Source organism: Aptenodytes forsteri, unplaced genomic scaffold, assembly GCF_000699145.1.
Source record: "Aptenodytes forsteri isolate BGI_AS27 unplaced genomic scaffold, ASM69914v1 Scaffold171, whole genome shotgun sequence".
NCBI classification, from domain to species: Eukaryota; Metazoa; Chordata; class Aves; order Sphenisciformes; family Spheniscidae; genus Aptenodytes; species Aptenodytes forsteri.
This window is the reverse complement of record NW_008794211.1, coordinates 4,074,449-4,093,540: the sequence shown is the minus strand read 5'-3', so window position 1 is coordinate 4,093,540 and position 19,092 is coordinate 4,074,449. Positions and strand designations below refer to the sequence as shown.

Here is a 19,092-nt window from a genome sequence, read left to right as displayed (position 1 = left end):
CAGCCGCCGGTCCGCGGCCTCCGCGCCTCTCCGCGGGCGCGGTCCGCCATGCCTTCCTGGGTCATAGACCGGTACGGCCGCAACGACGTGCTGCGCTTCACCAGGGACATGGTGTTCCCCATCATACACTTCCCGAACGAGGTCATCATTAAAGTTCATGCCGCGAGCCTGAACCCCATCGACCTCAGCATGAGAAGTAAGTGCCGGGCCCGAGCGGCCGGGGCCAGGCTGGCGTGATGGTAGGGGGTGTGCTTCGATTGAGGCTTCCGCACGTCCCCCGGCGTCCAAAATCCTACAGACGTTGTCACCGGTCTGCCCTGGTAGTCACCTGTCTCGCGCGGCAGTGTAAAACGCCCCCCACGAAGCGGGTGCCGCCCCCGCCCAGCCCCCCCCCCGCCTCTTTGAAACTTATTTTTTTCAAGTTCTTAGGAAGAACGATACAAAAAGCCATTGCTTTTCTGAAGACAAGAGTGTGTGTGTTGGGGGGGGTAAGCTTTTAATCTAAGTGACTAATTGCTGTCTTCTGCAGGCATGCAACTCACAAGTCAGCTTCCTTTTGTTAGTAGCATAACCACGGTGGGGTTTTTTTTCCTGGCCTTCTCCCCTGTCCCCACCATCTGGGTGTTGGCACTCTCTTGATCAAGAGACTAGTCCTCCCAAGAAGCAGCATTCCCCCTGAGAGGTACTGGATTTTCCCATCTCTTTGAGGTGAACGGGGCTGAAGGTCAAAGTTACTGCGAAGTCAGCACGTGCGAGCTAATCCAAACCATCTTGTTCGTTGTCGTGCCCCTTCTGAATTGGCATCTGAGTACCTGCTGGCCCAATAAATCTACATCTTTGACTGACTAACTCTTTGTATTTGACCCATTTAATCAGATTTTTCCTCGATTTCAAGGTTCGAAATACAAGAAGGAAGTTGCAGTAGTAGAAGACCTTGTATTTCATGTTGAGAAGTGATTTGCATATCAAATCAGATTCAGGAGTGCATGCAGAGATACCTGCAGGAAGCCTACCGACAGAGCTGTAATGTGTGTCTTGGGTCTCTGATAAATTAATTTAAAAAAATCTTTGTATATAATTGTAAGTTTGATTATGGGACATTTGCTCTCTGAGGATTCCAGTTGAGTGACCCACTTGAACTGCAAGGCTGCTACTAGTATTTTGAGTCAGTATAAAAGTATGTCGAAGAAACTACATTTTCATCCTGCTTTCAAGGTGCCTGTTTTTGTGTCTGTTTCTTTTCTTTTCAGTATAAAACCACTTTCTAGCATAATGGGGTACCTAGGCAGACTTCTCCAAACACTTGAAAGGGCATACATGCCCGAATGCAGACTTTTTTAGGCTGAGCAGAGTTACTAGATGGGTAATTCGCAGCATTTAGCTATTGCTTACTGAACAGAAGTTCAGGTTACTCATCTTAGGATATGTGCCTTAGTAATTTTTACAATTATTTTCATAGTGCTTTGTTTACAGTACTTAATTTGAAAAGGCAAATGGAAAGCTTGGAGTTCTTTTGGATTCCTAGCTACATGACACTGTTGGAAAATGGAGCGTTTCTAGCAGACTTCTTAGAATTTCTGGCAGTGTTATCACATAGTAAATATTTTTATAACGGAGGGCCATTTCATGGGCAAAAAAAGCCAGAACTGAGATTTGCTCTTTTTTTGTAAAATCTGTAAAAGTATAAAATATTGCAGTTTTTTTGCATGCTGAAGTTACAACAGAAATGAGACACGTTAGGTACAGACAGTCCTTTCTAACTGGAATTGTTCAGTTAATAAATGAAAACTCAGTACAGTATGTCATGGTTAATTTCATATTTTGCAGGTGGTTATGGTGCAACTGCATTAAATATGAAGCGGGATCCACTGAAACTCAAAAGCGCGGACGCTGAATTTCCACTAACACTTGGTCGAGATGTCTCTGGTGTTGTTATGGAATGTGGACTGAGTGTGTCTTATTTCAAACCTGGAGATGAGGTGACACCACCAATCTCTCTTTTTCTAAAATGTATAGTTAAAATATAAAATATACTATGAGATGTTCAGCTTTCTTCTTCCACTTAGGAAATTTTTTTTTATGTTGTTGCACTCTGAATGAGGACTATCTAGCAGTAAATTCCTAGAATGCTTTCTTCCCTACTTTTTTTCCTCTGAAAAACATGGTCTTTCGCAGACTTGCTTCTGCAAGTTAATTTCCCTTCTGTTTTTTAATTTTTGGTCCATTTCAGTGGTAATGAGAAGAATTATATTTATTTATAAGTGCACACTCAAGACGCTGCTTCATTTTTGACTGAAGATAGAATTCTAATAGGAAAGGATTAGTTGGTTTTTTTCTTGAGTAACTTACTTAGGATAGGAACTCTGGCATAACGCAAGAACGACTTCGTGAGTCCCCACATAAATACTGGTATTGTTTGCTTTCATCTTCACCAGTTGTTCACATTTCAGCAGTTTTAGTATAGCAAATTCTGATTCCTCCCTGCCCCATCCCCTCCAGTCTGGGCTTTCCTGGCATGGAAGTAGTTTGCGTTTTTTGGAAAATTATGTCTCATGCACAGTATGGTACAATCTATTTACATAGCTCTGCAGTCCTTAATTTAGTCAGTCTTGTGATTTTTTTTTTTGTGTAAAGAGTAAGCTAAACTGGTTTCTGATAAGAAACAGTGAAGACATTCTGCAAATTGGAAAAAAGATTTCTTTAATGAAGAAAACTGCTGTGTAGGTACAATCATGTGCAAAGTCACAAAAATTGATGGTTGTTTTCTGTTTGGTTTTAGGTGTGGGCAGCAATTCCTCCGTGGAAACAGGGTACTCTGTCAGAGTTTGTGGTAGCTAGTGGAAACGAGGTAAACCTTCAAAAATGTGGCCAACAGACAAAACCCCCAAATTGTAAAGACTGGCATTTTTTTTTTTCTTTGGTGGCTAAGTAACTGTCCATTTCTTGGTGCTTGGATTGATTTAGACTCCAGCTAATTATGAAGATAGTTGAAAATGTGGAATACACAATCTGCAATTCAGTAAAGCTTGTTTAAGTATTTCAGTGTCACGTAGGATCTGCTGTGTGACTTAGATACGATTGATTTATTTCAGGTGTCTTTTAAGCCAAAGTGTCTCAGTCACACAGAAGCTGCCTCCTTACCATATGTAGGTCTCACAGCCTGGTCTGCAGTTAACCAAGTTGGAGGACTGAACCGAAGTAATTGTAGTGGGAAAAGGTAAGTAAATAGTTCTGGTGCTAAAACTTAGTGTTTCATTTTTATACTGATTAGCTGCTTCTAAGACTTGTCCAACAGTAATGAAGACTCTTATACCATGACATTCACAAAGACCAGCTGGCCTGAAGATGCTAGGTTCAGTCTACACAACTGCTGAGAGAGAGGCTTCTTTAGAGGGAGACTCAGATGAGGACCCTAACTGAAGTGTACCTGGTCACTTGCCACTTGCTTCCTCTGTATAGTGACTATATAGAGGTAGTCCATTGTATATCTAATGTGTAGGACTATGTAGAGAATTTGAAGATGGTATTTCTAGGAATCCATAGGGACTTTGCCTTTCTGCCTGCTAGGACAGCTATCCAAATGTAATATCCTCTCTCTGAGTTATTTTGGCAACTCACAAAAAGCCCCCTCAACCACATAGGTGTGGTTCACTCAGTTCCTGCATGCGTGGGCCATTTGGAACAGACTGGTTTTCCAGCTTTTTAGGAAAAAATGAGCAGGTGACTGGGTCTCATTTGACCTGTAGGCTAGAACTTTGATGAGGTCAGGCATGCAGAAGAGAAGAGGAAAACGTGCAGGACGAGCAGCCAAATGAAATAGAAAAATTGGCTTTGTTTATCAGCCTGTTAATCTGACAATGGCAGATGGAGGACAGAAGAGGACAAATGCATTGAAAGATTGGAGCAGATACTATTTTTCTCCTGATAATTGAAATTTGCAGTTACGTTGGCCTTTGGATGTTTGTGTAAATAGATAGCAAAATGTTCAGAATGGAAAGAAGGGCAAAAGTAAAAATACTGGAATTGAAAAAGAATCATTAAAATTACTGTGCTGCACCAAAAATGTAGGTCATAAAGTAATTATTGGGCGGTAGGACTCTAGATGCTTGACCTCCTCTTATCTTGGGTGTTAACTGTTGTAATGCAACACATTGCAAAGGACATTAGATTTATTGAAATTCTTCACCCACATCTTTAGAAGATAATTGATTGAGTCGTTGTTCATATGGCACGGTAAATGTCATCATGAAAATATCAAGTAATTGTTTGTTCTAACGATAAACAATGTTTTGAGAAAATGAAATTGCAAAATTTAAAGCAATTTCAAAGAGACTTCATTGAAATTAACTTCCAGCTAGTGATAAAATTCTACATACGTTGCCTTCCTTTTTATTTTTCAGTATTTAGACTTTTTTATTATCTTAACTTTCACATGTAAGTGGAATTAACTTAAAGATATGTTGATAGGCTAGCCTTGTTTAAAGTATCTTTCCAATCTTCAGGTAAGTGTTTAGATTGTTAAAAGTGAAATTCAAACCGCATTTATATCGTGTCTTTACATTAAACATTTACTTTTATGTTCCCAGTAAATATTTAATTACTCTGTCAGCAAAAAACATTGTAATGTACTGTCTATCCCAGCCGAAACCAGGACATATACTTACAAAATTATGATGTTTCCCATCTAGAAGTTTTGAATTGTAAAAACAGCAGAGAATGACTTACGTGATGGTAGCTTTTTTCCCCTGAAAAATTTCTTGTAGGAAAATACATAAAATGCATTGAAGGGGCTGTGCAAAAATATATTCCATGAACTTTACATTACTCTCGCAAGGCCATAATTTCAAAAGACAAGAATTTACATAATGTTTCTTAATTTCTTGAAATAATTTAATGTTTGGTAAGAAGTTACTTACGCATGTGATTTTATGTTGGTCTTTTTGTCTCCTGTAGGTATATGTAAATAGCTATGTAGAAGGGTGTATATACACACCAGAGTGTGTCTTATTTTGAAAGAGCAGCTGTATTCCTTGATGAAAGCTACTTCACTGATACTTTATTGCAGTGTTAAGACACCTTAGAAACAGCGAGATTTTTCTATTGGTGTGTATTGTTTTCTTTGCCTCTTTAAGGTGGAAGGGTGGGCTAATCAAATACTTGCTGACAGTCCAACATCTGACTGTATGTTGATCTGACAGGAGTATCTGCTGCCTCTGCACACACTTTCACAAATTTTGTTTTTACAAGTTACCTGAAGTGTGCTCATACTGTTCGTGATGTCCCCTGCTTCACTATAACTCCAGTAATTTCTCCATAACTTTTATCCTATACCACTGTAACTTATGTCAGTATTCTTGCACAAGCTAAATGTGTTCTTGTTGTCCAAAATGTTCAGAATGACTTTATTGTTTTGAAGTTCTCTGTGGATAATACCTGGAGAGCTTCTCATATGTGCTGGTGTCCTGTTTCAGTAGAAAGGGGATATGCTTGTTCAACAGTAGCTGTTAAATATCTTGCTTGCTGTATTCACAAAAAGCATGATAAAAACAAACCTGACAATCTGAGAAGTTCTTGAAAACATTTACGTTAATATTAAGTGAAAGTCTTTTACATAAATACAGAGTCAATATTTTATACATTTAAGTATGCTGGGGAGAGACGCTGGATTCTGCTACTGTAAGCTATTAAATGTACACTCCTGGTTTATATTGTTACAATGAACATTTGAATGATAGAATAACCCAAGAAAATATTTTTTTCAAAGTCTGTGTGTTATTTCATCATTTTATCTGTTGAGAAGTACGAAGTGAGTGTAGGTTGTAAAACTTCTTGATAGGGTAAATGCTTCTTGATACAGGAATGAATCTCGTAGGGACATTTTGTTGGCATAATCAAATGGAGTTTAGTTTTTTATATATATATAAAATTGATATATTTATTCAATAAATATTTTTTATTTGGCATGTATCTGAGTCACTGAAAATTGTTAGTTGTTTATAATCTGGAGAAAATGTTAGTCCTTGATCTGTACCACTCCCTACCCCCTGTGTCTTCTGGCGGAGGGGACACAGCTGAAACAGGTCCTGGCTCTCTGATGCTAGTTTTTGACCACACCGTAGTTCCAAGCAGGGCCTAGGGAGAAGGGCTAAACTCTGAAATCCCATGGAGAGGTCTGCTGACTCTGATCATTTGAACTGCTCGAGCCTCATATGGGGCTTGCTAAATACTGGCTTGAATTACGTGCCTCTGTCAGAAGGGAGCAAAGCCTGGGGTATGAACGTGTGGTTTGTTCTTTTCAGAGAATTGGTCCTCTTGGATCTCTGTTCAGGTCAAATAATTCGTTAGTTTGTTCCCTTGTGCACATGCTTATGTGTTAGTTTACTCCTGAGCTCACCTTTGCAGTGAAACAGGTAGTTTCTCTGGTATGTTTTCTCCTGGCTGTGTTTTCCCTAGGCAATGCAAACAAAGCTGTGCCTGCTTTGGCACTTTCCACCGTCTGTGGTCCTTCAGTAACCAAATTGGGAAAGTATTTCTACCTGAAGAATCTCAAGGGCTTTTATTGAAGGGGAAAATAAAGTCCTAGCCAAGCAGCTCCCCAAAACTGAAAATGTTACCTAAATCCTTGAGCAAAATGTACATTTTAAAATGCCAGCTTTCTCCAAAGTTTGTAGTAGAAGAGATGCCCTTTAAGCAAGGAGTAAAATTGGAAAGGCAGTTTGATGAGGTTTTTTTGAAAGGATTTAATTGTGACTGTCCTTTGTAAGGGTAAAGATGGGCTAAACCGAGTATCTTGTGTGTAGCATCCCTGAGCCTTTTCAAGTATAGTAAAATCTAAATATGAATGTTGCTTCAGGCATCTGTCATTAGAAGCATGGTTCTGAGGATAAGTACTTTTTGGCAGATTTAAAAGCTGCAGGCATTGTGGTTTCAAATTCGTAATCTGAATTTTGCAGCTTGGATCGGAGAAATAGGAGGGAATAGAATCTGATCAGTTACAAAAGAGGAAACATTTTAAAATGGATACTGTGACCAAAGCCAAGTCTCTTAGGTTACTAAAAAGGATTTTTGTAAACTGAGACTCCAGATTGTATAGTACAATTTTGCAGTGTAAAAAGCAAACATCTAGCACAGTGAGATTTAAAATGGGAACACCACCAGCTTCTGGAGATACTGAAAATTTTTCTGGCAAACAGAAGCTCTGAGAAACATGATGTTCCTCGGTCCCATGCCAAGACTTCATCTTGGATATTCCTTTTGTCCTAGAATTAGCAAATGGGTCCAAAGTCCAAGCACTGTTTGTAGCTTCTGCAGCAAGGCTTTCTTACTAATTCCCTTTCTGAAGTTTAGTTATTTAATAAAATATCCGTATGAAATTTTTGAGCAGTGATTAGGCTGCTAGCAGTAAAGTTCTCGCACCACTAAACTTGCATTCATTTTTATGAAATTTAGGGTAGTGTGTTCAGTTAAAATGAACTCTCACTTGCTAGTAATTTGGTAATGTACTCTTTCATTTTCTTGCTTGTGTGCCAGTTTCCACAACCTGGCATTTACAGGGTCTTGTTGAGATGTACTGAACTAGAAAATTTCTACTGCCCTTTTTCTAAAGAAAAAGGCACATAAGTTAATAGAACTTAAACTTGTTTATGGTCAGGCTACTTCATTGGATTTTTGTCTTTCTTTTAGACAAATATTATGCAATATGGGAAAATTATGTTCCATATATTCTGAAGTTCCCAGTCTCCCTAAATAATGTGATGCTAAACCACTTTTTCTCTTAGGTAACACCAATTTGTGAATCAGATTTTTTTCTTTAGGAGATACAACAGTGGAGTCTGGGAGACAGAAAGGTTCTTAACTGATTTTGTCCCAAACTAAGCAATTATGTTTAGGAAAGTGAGGACAGGGACAGGGCTTTTGCATGATAAATGTTACTGCCTGACAGCTCCACTGCCTGGTTTTAGTGGAAAGCACATATGAGGGACTCTCTTTGGCTGTGCTGAGATAATGCTCTTGGCGCAGGAAACATGGTCAGCAATGTTAAGTCACATTGCTGCTGTCTGAAGAGTTAACCACTAAGTAACATTGAATGACAAATACAATCTTTTGCTTAAAATAATTTGGTGTCAGAGATGTATGAGAAGCATTAGAATACATAGTTACTATAGACTTTATTAAAGAACTATTTAATATATTTTAATTTTCTTTTACAGAGTATTAATATTAGGAGCTTCAGGAGGAGTTGGTACATTTGCTGTACAGGTAATATAAATCAGCACACCCAGGATGCATCTTGAAACTATTCAATATGAAAAAAAAAATTAACGGAAGGGAATTGAGGGAAGGAATAGTGAAATAGCAAGCTACTGATCGATCTGTCTGATCAATCTGATCGATATTTCCGAAAGTGAAATATTTTCAGATTTATTGCTTTCCATTTGTTACGTTGTATTATTTAAAGTAGGAAGCAGGGGCTTTCAAAGAAAGGAGTTGTGAGTGTAGGTAGGTAAAGATCGCATTTCACAGTTTGGGTGCAGGAAGTCTCTAATTGGTGAAACTTGAAATATGTAGCCTGTTGTCATTTTCTCTCAGTCAGCTATGCTCCAGAAATATGAAAAGAACTTGGTGCATGAGTAGAAAAACTGATGGAGAATGTAGCGTCCTCCATAACTGTTGTAGGTGGTCAAATGATATGAGAGGCACCAGGCTTTTATGTGCGGTGTACGTAAAGCACAGTGGCTTGGATTACCTTTCCCTCACTGTTTTGCTCTGCTGCCCTTTTGTCTGTCTTCATTCCAGTAGCTCTAAACCTTGGAGAGTCAACATGCTCTTTTATTGATCCATTAATTGTGGGACATCCTCTTTTCATGTGCTCATTTAATTTGGGGATTTTGATTCTAATCGGTGTCATCTCATGCTGAAACATCTTTCTCTTGAGAATATGAAAAAAATATAGAAGTTAGGTGGTTGCATCACTGCGTTCCATGTTACTAGACCATAAACATAGCGGTTTTAAAGAGCCTTACAGGAGATTTTTTAGTGGTATGCTATTTGCCTGATCCATGATAAAGCAGGTGGCTAAATTAGATCAGTACGAAAGGCTGACCGGCCACTGACTACTTGCGATTTCTACCTGATTAATCCTGAGTAAACTACATTAATTAATCCGGAATAAATGTAAAAAAGATTACTGTGAATGAAAAACGAGATTACAAAAGAGATAAATAACTAGCAAAAATCCTTTACTTTGCTATAGCTTTTGGAGTAGAAGATATCCTGACATACTCCCTGTGGTAAATCAGAGATGACTTCCTTCTTTTTCTCGTTATTAATATTTAAGCTATTTACAGTGAGATAGATATATGAAATACTTAATGAGCAGGTAGGAATATAAAATATTTTAATTTTAAATATTTAAAAATATTTAATGGTTGATCTGGTGACAGTTTTGTAGATTGGTAACTTGCAAAATACCTCTTGGTATACATTTAGCTGACAGATTCAGATGGCAAACTGAGTATTTTATTTGAAGCCTCATTTATCCTGGGACCTGATATCTGTAAGTGGCATTATAAACCCACCCTCCTTCCTCCACACCAACTCCTCCCTCCCCAAAACCTACTTAAATATTGATAAATTCTAACTGTTGTTTGTCTGTGGGCTGTGTGACAAGTTATCCTGTGTTGGAACACAGTCTCCCCACTCCCTACTAAAGGTGCTCATTTATTATATAAATTTAATGAGATTTTGGCTTTTTAAGTTGTTCTCAATGTTTCACTAAATTTTAAACTTTGGACTTCTTTTTTTTTATACTTGTTTTTAGCTAGTGAAGGCCTGGGGTGCTCACGTGACAGCAGTTTGTTCTCATGATGCCAGCACACTGATGAAAAAGCTTGGAGCGGATGATGTGATTGATTACAAATCTGGAAATCTGGAAGAGCAACTTAAAACATTACCCTTGTACGTGTTTGTGTTGCTTAATACTGAGATGAAGGAGCTGGTGGTCAGATGTTCTGCCTTTTGATTGCTTGACTCCAGTCTATCAGAACTCCCTCTTTTTTTTGGTTTTTTCCTCATTTCTAAAGCATTACTTTGTAAAGCAAATTCATCCCAGCCCTTTTTGAATGCAGTTTGCCAAGTGAGTATCCCAGGCACAGATTTTATTGTAAGGCTAAGCCAGTTAATTGGGCTTGTGGAGGCAAGCTCACTTTCACATGCTTCTCTTCAATGACTGTGATTTGAACAGTTTTGTCAGCTTCCATCCAAGGATCTCAGAGCATTTACAAAGCATGAATAAATTAAAGTAAGTCTCAGGAATCCTGTGTGAGGTTAGTAAATGGTAAAATTGATCTTCTAGAGGGAAAAACTACATCATGAAGCAGTTAAGTGACTTGCCTGAAGGTCTTTAGCCACTGTGCAAGTGAGCTGGGAGTTAATTTCTCTTCTGTAATGTTGGGTAGGGCTGCCTCTGATAAACAATCACACTTATCTTGTCAAAGCAGTTTTGTTTAAATTAGCTTGGGGGCTTTCTCTGGAACTGAAGTCTTTTTTGCTTTTGTAATCTTTCCATCTGTTTAAACTTAGTCTACTGTGACTTGTATTTGAGTATGGTATTTACACTGCTCTTTTTAGCTAGATTGAGTTAACTTTCTGGGAGGGGAAATAGGAGCTGTTCAATCTATGAAGGAATCTTACTGATAACTGCTAAGAAGGCATGTGCCCTTTGACACGTGTGATTGTCAGCAGGCCTGAGGTCAACTGTGAGGGTACTGGCACTGTCTGTATGGGGAGGATGTGCAGCAACTAACTTTGCAGTTTGCAAGCAGTGCTAAATTTGCCTTTGTGCAATTCAACATCTTAAGTGCTAAACACCCATGCTAGCAAGTGACCCTTTTTAGGAGCTATCGACAGCACTGTCTTAGGGTGCAGTTTTATGATATAGCTAAGCCAATCAGTCAGGTGTACTGAGGGGGATGGTCCTACTTCCCTCCTCTTTTCAGTTGTACTGACTCTTCAGACTCCATGGTGAGCTAGTTTTTCCTGGAGCATTAGTTTTCATTATTTTAATTTCTCTTGTTGGCAGCTAACTGTTAGGTTGACTGAACTGTGACATGAATTCACATCCTTGGAAGACAGGCAGGAAGACTGTCTTTCCAGAGATAAGAACTTTTCTGTTTAATTTGCGTAAAGTGTTTTCCCTCTTATTTGTAGTTTATTTAGATTTGATGTATGTGTGTATACATATCTATTGCAATCTGGAGATTGCTGGAAATTTACAGATGAGAATGAGCTGTGCATCTAACAGAATAGGTGCATAGCTCCCTGTTGCCCTATTCAGCCTTTACAGACTCACATGCTGGGATTGTGAGAAGGAACGCTGAAACTGTGGCTTGTTGCCAGAGGCTGCACATACCCATTCCATGGGGGGAAGGTTTTAGAGCCTTTCCATTGTTAGGTTCTACATTGAATAGGTGAATTCGAAGAAAAGAACTGTCAGTAAAGGTAAAGTGGTCCCAAAACAAATAGGGAGGTCAAAAAGGACTTCTAGAAGTGAAGCTGAGAATTGGGTCAAAAAAAAGATGTGAGGAGATAAGGGTTAGTAGAGTAATTTGTTCATGTAACTTTGGCCACTGGAACCAACTTTCACATGAGCACAGCATATACAGATGTTCCTAGTCAGGGCGTGAGTCCAGACTAGTTTTTACATGCACATAGCATATTGTTCAATGCTAGGACCAGACCTCGAGACTGTTCCAGTAGTCTCAGCGGGAGGGCTGAAGGGATAGAGCTCTAGAAGGCTTTAGGCAAATAGAGAATGTAGTTGTGCATCTAAGAGTCTACTTTTTGGAGTTTAAGAGCCGTTTAAGTTATCTAGATAGCCTGTGTCTGCTGTGCAGTGAATGGGCAATAACCTGTAAATTTAACTCCCGTTGGACAGTAAAGCTGGGATTTAGCTGAAGTCGGGGGACTTTCTCGCTACTGTTGTGCAGGCAGTTGTTTTAATGCATTGCAGTGATACGTAAAAATGTAAACTACGGCCAATTTCTGATGTGAATTGGCTTAATTATGACAAAATTATATTCCCCGTATCATGATTGTAAACCTGTTCTTTACATGTCTGCAGATTTGATTTCATCCTAGATAATGTTGGTGGATCCACTGAGAAGTGGGCTCTAGATCTCCTGAAGAAATGGTCAGGAGCAACATACGTTACCTTAGTGACACCTTTCTTGATCAATATGGACAAACTTGGAGTGGCTGATGGCATGTTACAAACAGGAGTCACCGTTGGTTCCAAAACTGTAAAGGTATTTGACAGAATCCTATATACTTCAATATTACGTAGTACTCTAGTGGCTTGCTTTGTGGCTTGGATGCTAGTCATGTGGCTCATCTGTCTTATTTTCCTCATATATCATTAAGTATACTTCAGATGCATTTTTATTCTTTCCTTCTTTCTCGCACTGAAAAAAAATGTGTTGGGGTGGTGCTGATTGGTGTATGTGGTAGTTTGAGGTGCTTTGAAGTTTTGATGCCTTACTGTGCTTTTCATTGTGGCCTTTTCCATATGGCCTCCCTAGCGAGTCCTGCTGACAGCTAGTGTTTCATAGTAAACAGAGCAAATCCCTGCCTCATTGAAGTGAGGGTAATTTTGCTACTTGCTTTAGGCTGGTCAGGCTTTCTCTCAAAACATTGTTCCATGACTGATTCTCTTCATCCTATTCCAGCACCAGAGAGTAATAAAAGTGGTTGAGGGTGGCTAGAAAGCCTTTCATCTCTTTCATGTTCGTGTGTCTGGATGGTGATACTGATTTTTCTAGTTTTCGTAAGTGGGTCTTAAAACGTTCAGCCAGTGGCTAGATCAGTGAGGCTTTTTAGAACTTTTCTCTTTCTTCCCTCAACATGTGTATTTGCTCTCCAAATGAATGCTTTTCAAGCAGTTGCCATGGTATTCCTATGATGGCATGGTTGAATGAGATTCGAAGTCCTGCACCGATACTTTCAAAGGAAAGCTCAAAAACAAGATGAAAAGGCTAGGAAGAAATCATGCAGTATTTTTTTCTCAGTGTGCATGTTTCCGTGATGAGGAGCGTTGTATGCCATGTATTAAAAATCATCTGGCCCTCTTATTCCTATTGTGACTTACTCAGAGGAGGTGCTCTTGACCTGTGCTCGTGAGATCTTCCCAAAATGCTTTTCATGTGAGCTGCCATCCGTCATTGGACGGTGATGACTTTGGCAGATGTGATGGTGGAAAATTTAATCACTGACACTGAGGTGGAAGGTTCTAAATGTCACATCGCTGGGTTTATTTCACCCCCTTTGTGAATGTGTATAAACATATAGCACCGTTTCTCTGTTACGTAACAAATAATGCTGTTTCTAGCTGCAGAGACAAGGTGGTTGTTTTTCTCAACTAGCTGACTTGTGCAATTGGACACAAAATTCACCCTGATCCTATTGTGGTAATACAACATCCCTGTCTGTACATTTAATCCACATGCTTAGGTGACATTTTTTTCGGACACTAGCATATAATTTCCATGTCTTTTCCTTAAGTTACTTCTCTAGTGCTTCTGTCATCAATTGTAGTTCCCATTTCAGTTTGCTCTCATGATTTTTTAAATATATTTGTGATCTTTCTTGCAGCATCTCTTTAAAGGAGTCCATTATCGGTGGGCATTTTTTGTGCCAAGTGGCCCAAGTTTGGATGAAATAGCAGAACTAGTTGATTCTGGAAAGGTATGTCAGTAACAGTTATTTGGCTGTTTGTGCTGAAAGAGGTGCTGCTTTGACTTAAAAATGGTGTAGTTCACAATTAGGGAATAAAATGTTATGAGAGTCACAGTGAGGAAAACTAGTTAAGAATTGACTTGCTCCAGTTTCTAACTGCTGCCTTTTGTATGGAATTTAAGAGTTTGTAATCCTTAAGACTGTTCTGCCTTCTCCGTCTCCACCCTACCTGTTTTTAAAAACACAAAGCTTACTAAGTTATGAGGAAAGAATGTCCAGCAATTGTTTATTTTTGCCAGTGGGAATCATTTAGCATGAACTCTGGTGTTGAAAACGATGTTTTAAGAGGCCTCATTTGGTCAGAATGAATGTGACCGTGTGTATCTGCATATGCAAAATTGCCTAGCCTGGATGATCCAGGAGTCCTGCCCATAATGTGCACAGAACTAGAATACTCAGGTTATTGCAGGTCATAGACGATCTGCGTTGGCAGAGTGGTGACAAGAATCTTGTGTTTCATTATTTCAGTGCTTCAGAGTATAATGTTTGTGCTAATTCAGCACAGTGACTTGGAATATTGTGAGCGTTCCTAAGCTTTCAGGGAATCTCTTAGTGGACTTGGGGGAGAGGCATGAAGCGGCAGATAGATTACTGCTTTTCTGATCTTTTCAGGTTTACGAGCTTGTTACAAAATGTGTGTGAGAGTGAGCAGTTGATTGCCTGTTTATTGGACTGTGTGGTGCTCTAGGTCCTGGCAGCATCCTCTCTTGGATAATTTCATGTTGCCAAAAGTCGCAGCGTAGAGAATATGGACAACTGCTGTTAATCTTTCTATGTGGTACCTAAGCAGAAGAGGAAGCAGAGTCTGCCATGACAGCTGGCAATTCCAGTATGTGAACTGTCAGGCCATCTTGTGCTCAAAATTTGTGCATATTAGTAAAATTTAGATCTCTCAAAGTCTGAGTGTTGATCTCCTTTTCCGCTATGCATTATGTTCCGGAGTTTGGAGAAGAGTAAATAAATTGCTGTTGTACTAAAGGCCTCAGTGCTGCTGATCAGAATAAAAATCTTCCTGAATTCAGCCACTCTTACTCCTCTGTCATGACCAGTGCGCTGCTGACGCAGCCAGTGGAAAGTCTGTGTTTCCTAAAAAGTTACCTACTCATGAACAGAGGCTGCAGCAGCAAATAAGCTGTGGTGAAGTGTGTTCCTGGGTACAGCTTTGCACTGCTCTGCTTTGCATTATGGCCAGTGCTGTAGGCATTATCCCATGGTCAAGAAAGAAACCCTAGAAGATGCTCCTCATCCTGTGATTGCATCCAGTCACACTACTAAATTATAATTGTCTAAGAAACAGAAATGCCCTTGTCTTTGTTCATACCATTTGTCCTGATTCTTAGACAGTCACAACTTGTTTTGTGTTCTGCTCCTACCTTGTATGCAAAACAAATGCAGAATATGCCCATGAAGCCTCTTGGGAAACACCTGTTTATGCAATAGCGATAGGGCTTAATCGGTGTTCTCTGCCTAATAATCTGGACAGGTGAATTGTAATGCCGTTTAAAATGTATGTCATACATATATGAATGTCCTGATGTACTTTTTGTTGTAAGATGATCATGAGGACAAAGATGTTTGCTTGGTCTTTTATTCTCTGTGCAAAACCAGGTCAGATTGTTTATCTGCATAGTCATTATTCTAGCAGCATTTTACTCTATTTTGTAAAATGTTGTAAACACCCATGCTATCATCAGTATTTTAGAAGACCCAGATGTGTTCCATTTAGACAGATGTTAATAAGACTATGAACTTTGTTGTCTAGACACAAGAGTTCTCTTAAATGGACAGATCATCCATTCAGAAGAGTAGGTGTATGGAAAAAAGGCAGGAGAGAATTACTGGAGGAAGCGTACCATAATTTCCCCATAACTAAGTGAAAAGAAATGTTTATGTTTGAATAGGAGAGAATAAATGAGAATTTAAAAAAAAACAAACCACAAAGCAATAAAAGTGTAGCAAGAAGACTTGGAGAAGCCAGGAAGGAGAGCTCATGTAGTTGAACTTCTTAGTTTTGAGTGAATACAGTTTTGAGTAATGCAGATTTAGTTATTTTGAAATTTCAGTGAATTGTCTTTTCTGTTACAGATATCTTAATTTTGAGATTGTACAAAGCATGAATAGGAGAGCAATTGGAGAGCTCCTGAAAATGAGAGGCTTTTTTCAGGGAAGCTAAATCATGAGGGGGGATTTAAATGAAGGAAATTAAAAAGAGCTAATGGTTTAAAGAGATGATGTTACAGTAAGTGAAGCTTTGAAGAGCATACCCCTGAAGCAGTTACAGATCATACTGATTTGTCAGTGTTTTTTCTTCTAGTCTTTTTGCACCAACACAGATTTTTAGTTCTGATGAGTTCATCATCTTCCTTTCGGAAAGCAAAAGGATTCTCAGTCCTTCAGTGGATGAAGAATAAGCAAAAAGGGCATTTTGTTTAAAGATACTTGGTTTTCACACGGATGATCTTTGCAGCAAGGAATAGAGATTTGCAAAATGTCAGCTATGAGGAGGAGTTCTTTTAACAGCCTTTTTTAATGGGAAGGAGAAGGAGAGGATTTGATGAGCCGGTAGTGCAGGGAAGGAGAATAATTTTCCCTTTGTAATTTACCTGCACATCAGCTCAGTTCTGGGGATTGTAAAACCATTTTCAGTTTATGAGCTGTTTTCTCTGCCTTGCGGCTGGACATCTTGCAAAGAGACTATTGTGAGACTGAGGGGCTGGGAGGCTGCTGCAACAGCAGTGGGCACAGAGAAAATCAAGTACTTCCTTGTCAAATTTTAGAGATACTGGCTACTTTCTAAACTGCTGGGAAGTCCCTGTTGTGGGTTGAACTCTGCCAGTTAATTACGAGCCAGTAAGGACTGGCTTAACGTCAGCTCCACCAAATGAGTTGATGAAGAGCGTGTCAGAAGCTGGGGATCTCTTTCCATGGCAGAATGTTCCTGGTGAATTACAAGGTTCTCATCTAAAGACAACCGAAATCAACAGAGCCTTTAGTTCAGGACACAGATCTGCTGGCACACTGTTCACTGAAGCATCATCACCGGTCTCTGCTGCCAGCATCGTCACTGAAAGGCTTGCTAGGAATTAGTTTGGTGTATTTGTGGTCAGTGTTGTGGATTTAACATTGACAGGCTTGGTTTTTGCTGCTTGCTTAACTTTTTCCTCTGTTCTAAGGATGTGCCATTTAGTCCTTGGTGAAAATATACCAAGCTCTTATAACTACATAAGTTTGTAGAAAGCCTCTAACTTGCAATTGAGCACTTACTTTGCCTTTTATAAAGCATGATGGAGACAGGCAGGCTCAAAAGACTCCTTAGTGTAGTAAGGGGGAGCACTAAGTATGTTGTATGTTCCTGCTGGACCATGATAGGATGTGAGTTAACATGCAGCCCTACAGAAATTTGAAATTTTCATTTTAGTTCAGTGCTATTTAAATGCAGTGCATATGTGCATGTGCAATATTTCTGGTGGCTTAATACTCCTTCCTTCAGAGCAGACTTGCATCACATGGGCTGATGGATAAAAGTTGGTTTTGCAGAAGGAAGGGTAAAGGACAGGTAGAGTCTCCAATCATGAAATTAATAGATCATTCTCGGCGTTGTTTGCTTTCTAGTTAAATATTACAGCACAGGCACACAGAAGAAAAACAATTGCATGCCTATATTAATGTAATTTGTGTGAAGTGTTGATTATGCATTTTGCTGAAGACACTAGATGCTTTGGACTTTGCACCTGCTGTTGTAGTTTGGAGGACAGGATGCTGACTGTTCTTTGGCCCTGCTGCTGTCTTCCTGTGCAATGCTGTACAAATCACATAACCTTTTGCTTCCATAATTTCTCTATCTACTAATGAGGGCTAATGCCCTTTATCTACCTTTGGTGATTTGCTCTAAGATTTAACACCCTGTTAAAATGTGGAATTCAGATGTTTTCTATCACTAGTCTTTGCTATTCAGGAAGTAAACACAAATGGATATGGTCATCCGCTTTGACATTACTTGGGTTTTGAGTTGTTTGGATGGCCATGATTTAAGATGGCTTACATTCCTCCTGCAAGCATAGGTTATCACAGCTTCTTGACTTTGTATCCTAACCCGTGTGTATTGATTTGCTTCCAATTCGTCTTGTTACAGTTCTGCAAGTAACTTTTTCCTTGGCCCTTGTTGCACAGTCGTTGTAGATTTCTCTCATCTGTATGAATATAAAACAGCTAATGTAACATATCGAGTCCTTGAACGTTCTCCAAATCTGCCATCTCTAGATGCGGCCTTCTCTGCAGTAATTCCAGTCTTTGTCTTGATGGCTGTGCTAAGGTATCTTAAGGTACTGGAGGTGACTCACCCTTGGGTGGTGCCTGCTTTACTTTCCCTATCTGAAAAAGGACTCTATACAATTCTGTACTTAAATGTCTAAATTGACTAGAGGTCAGTCCTTCTTCCCACTCTCTTTACTGACTCACACTCATTCCGACAATCAACTTTCTCCATGCTAAATTGCAAAGCTTGCACTTTTTTTTTTTTTTTTTAAATTTTGTGTTTTCTTATTGCAGTGCTTTTGCTTGCCAGGTTGGTTGGCTAGAGCCCAGAGAATGCTGATCAAGGAGAGGTTGCCGAAAGCTCTGTTCAGTCCTTTCTCTTCTAAAAGGAACGTCTATCTGCATTTTGCCATGGCCACCAAAAAAACCACTGTGATTTCTATTAAAACACATCTGCTCCTCTTTGTCCAGGACGTGGTAGCTTGCTTATGCTCTTTATGAAAAGTGCTGTCTGTGAAGAAGGCTAATAGAAATTTTGCATACTGTGGAGGGATAGGGTCTGAATATGTAAATTCACATAAACCACAATGAAGTCTGGAAAAATTTCGTCATATACCAGGTATTTAATCAAATGTGTGGCCTCAGCCTGGTGCAAATGCATATTCTGTAGAAAGTCAGTCCTAGTGTTCTGAGCTCTAGTCCCCTAGTGTAGGAGGGAATTATGTCCGGCACGGCAGTGAAATGTGGGGTCAACAAGACAGTTCTTGTCTGTTGTGAGTTTAATTTCCTGAGACCTGGGGAGATGCAGGTCATGCATCTCCCATGCATCAGGACTATTCTTCTAATATGTATATAATATATAATATGCTTTCATATATAAATATATATACACTCATACATATATATATAACTGTACTAAAGTTTGTTGGAGAGAGATGGATTTGATGGATGGACTGTTCGGTGGATAAGGAATTGGTTGGATGGTCGCATCTAGAGGGTAGTGGTCAATGGCTCAATGTCCAGATGGAGATTGGTGACGAGTGGCGT

At 39.4% G+C, this 19,092-nt stretch overlaps 2 protein-coding genes across 6 annotated transcripts in view; one reads left to right on the top strand and one right to left on the bottom strand.

Annotated features, from left to right (window-relative positions):
* QRSL1 (glutaminyl-tRNA synthase (glutamine-hydrolyzing)-like 1) overlaps positions 1 to 50 on the bottom strand; it is a 15,339-nt gene extending 15,289 nt beyond the window's left edge. Inside the window, exon 1 of the mRNA XM_009285200.1 lies at positions 27 to 50. Within this exon, the coding sequence (XP_009283475.1) occupies positions 27 to 50 (24 nt within the window). The remainder of the gene's footprint in view (positions 1 to 26) is intronic.
* Positions 7 to 19,092, top strand: part of RTN4IP1 (reticulon 4 interacting protein 1) — a 42,104-nt gene continuing 23,018 nt past the window's right edge. For 3 of the 5 annotated variants that reach the window (XM_019473610.1, XM_019473609.1, XM_009285097.2), the window contains exons 1-8: positions 7 to 196; positions 1,828 to 1,979; positions 2,780 to 2,848; positions 3,093 to 3,217; positions 8,211 to 8,259; positions 9,821 to 9,957; positions 12,122 to 12,305; positions 13,648 to 13,740. In XM_019473610.1, coding sequence (XP_019329155.1) covers positions 49 to 196; positions 1,828 to 1,979; positions 2,780 to 2,848; positions 3,093 to 3,217; positions 8,211 to 8,259; positions 9,821 to 9,957; positions 12,122 to 12,305; positions 13,648 to 13,740 — 957 coding nt within the window. In that variant the 5' untranslated portion in view covers positions 7 to 48. Of the gene's footprint in view, positions 197 to 1,827; positions 1,980 to 2,779; positions 2,849 to 3,092; positions 3,218 to 8,210; positions 8,260 to 9,820; positions 9,958 to 12,121; positions 12,306 to 13,647; positions 13,741 to 14,403; positions 14,709 to 19,092 lie in introns of those variants that run through there. The other 2 variants (XM_019473611.1, XM_019473614.1) reach the window with 2 other exon arrangements.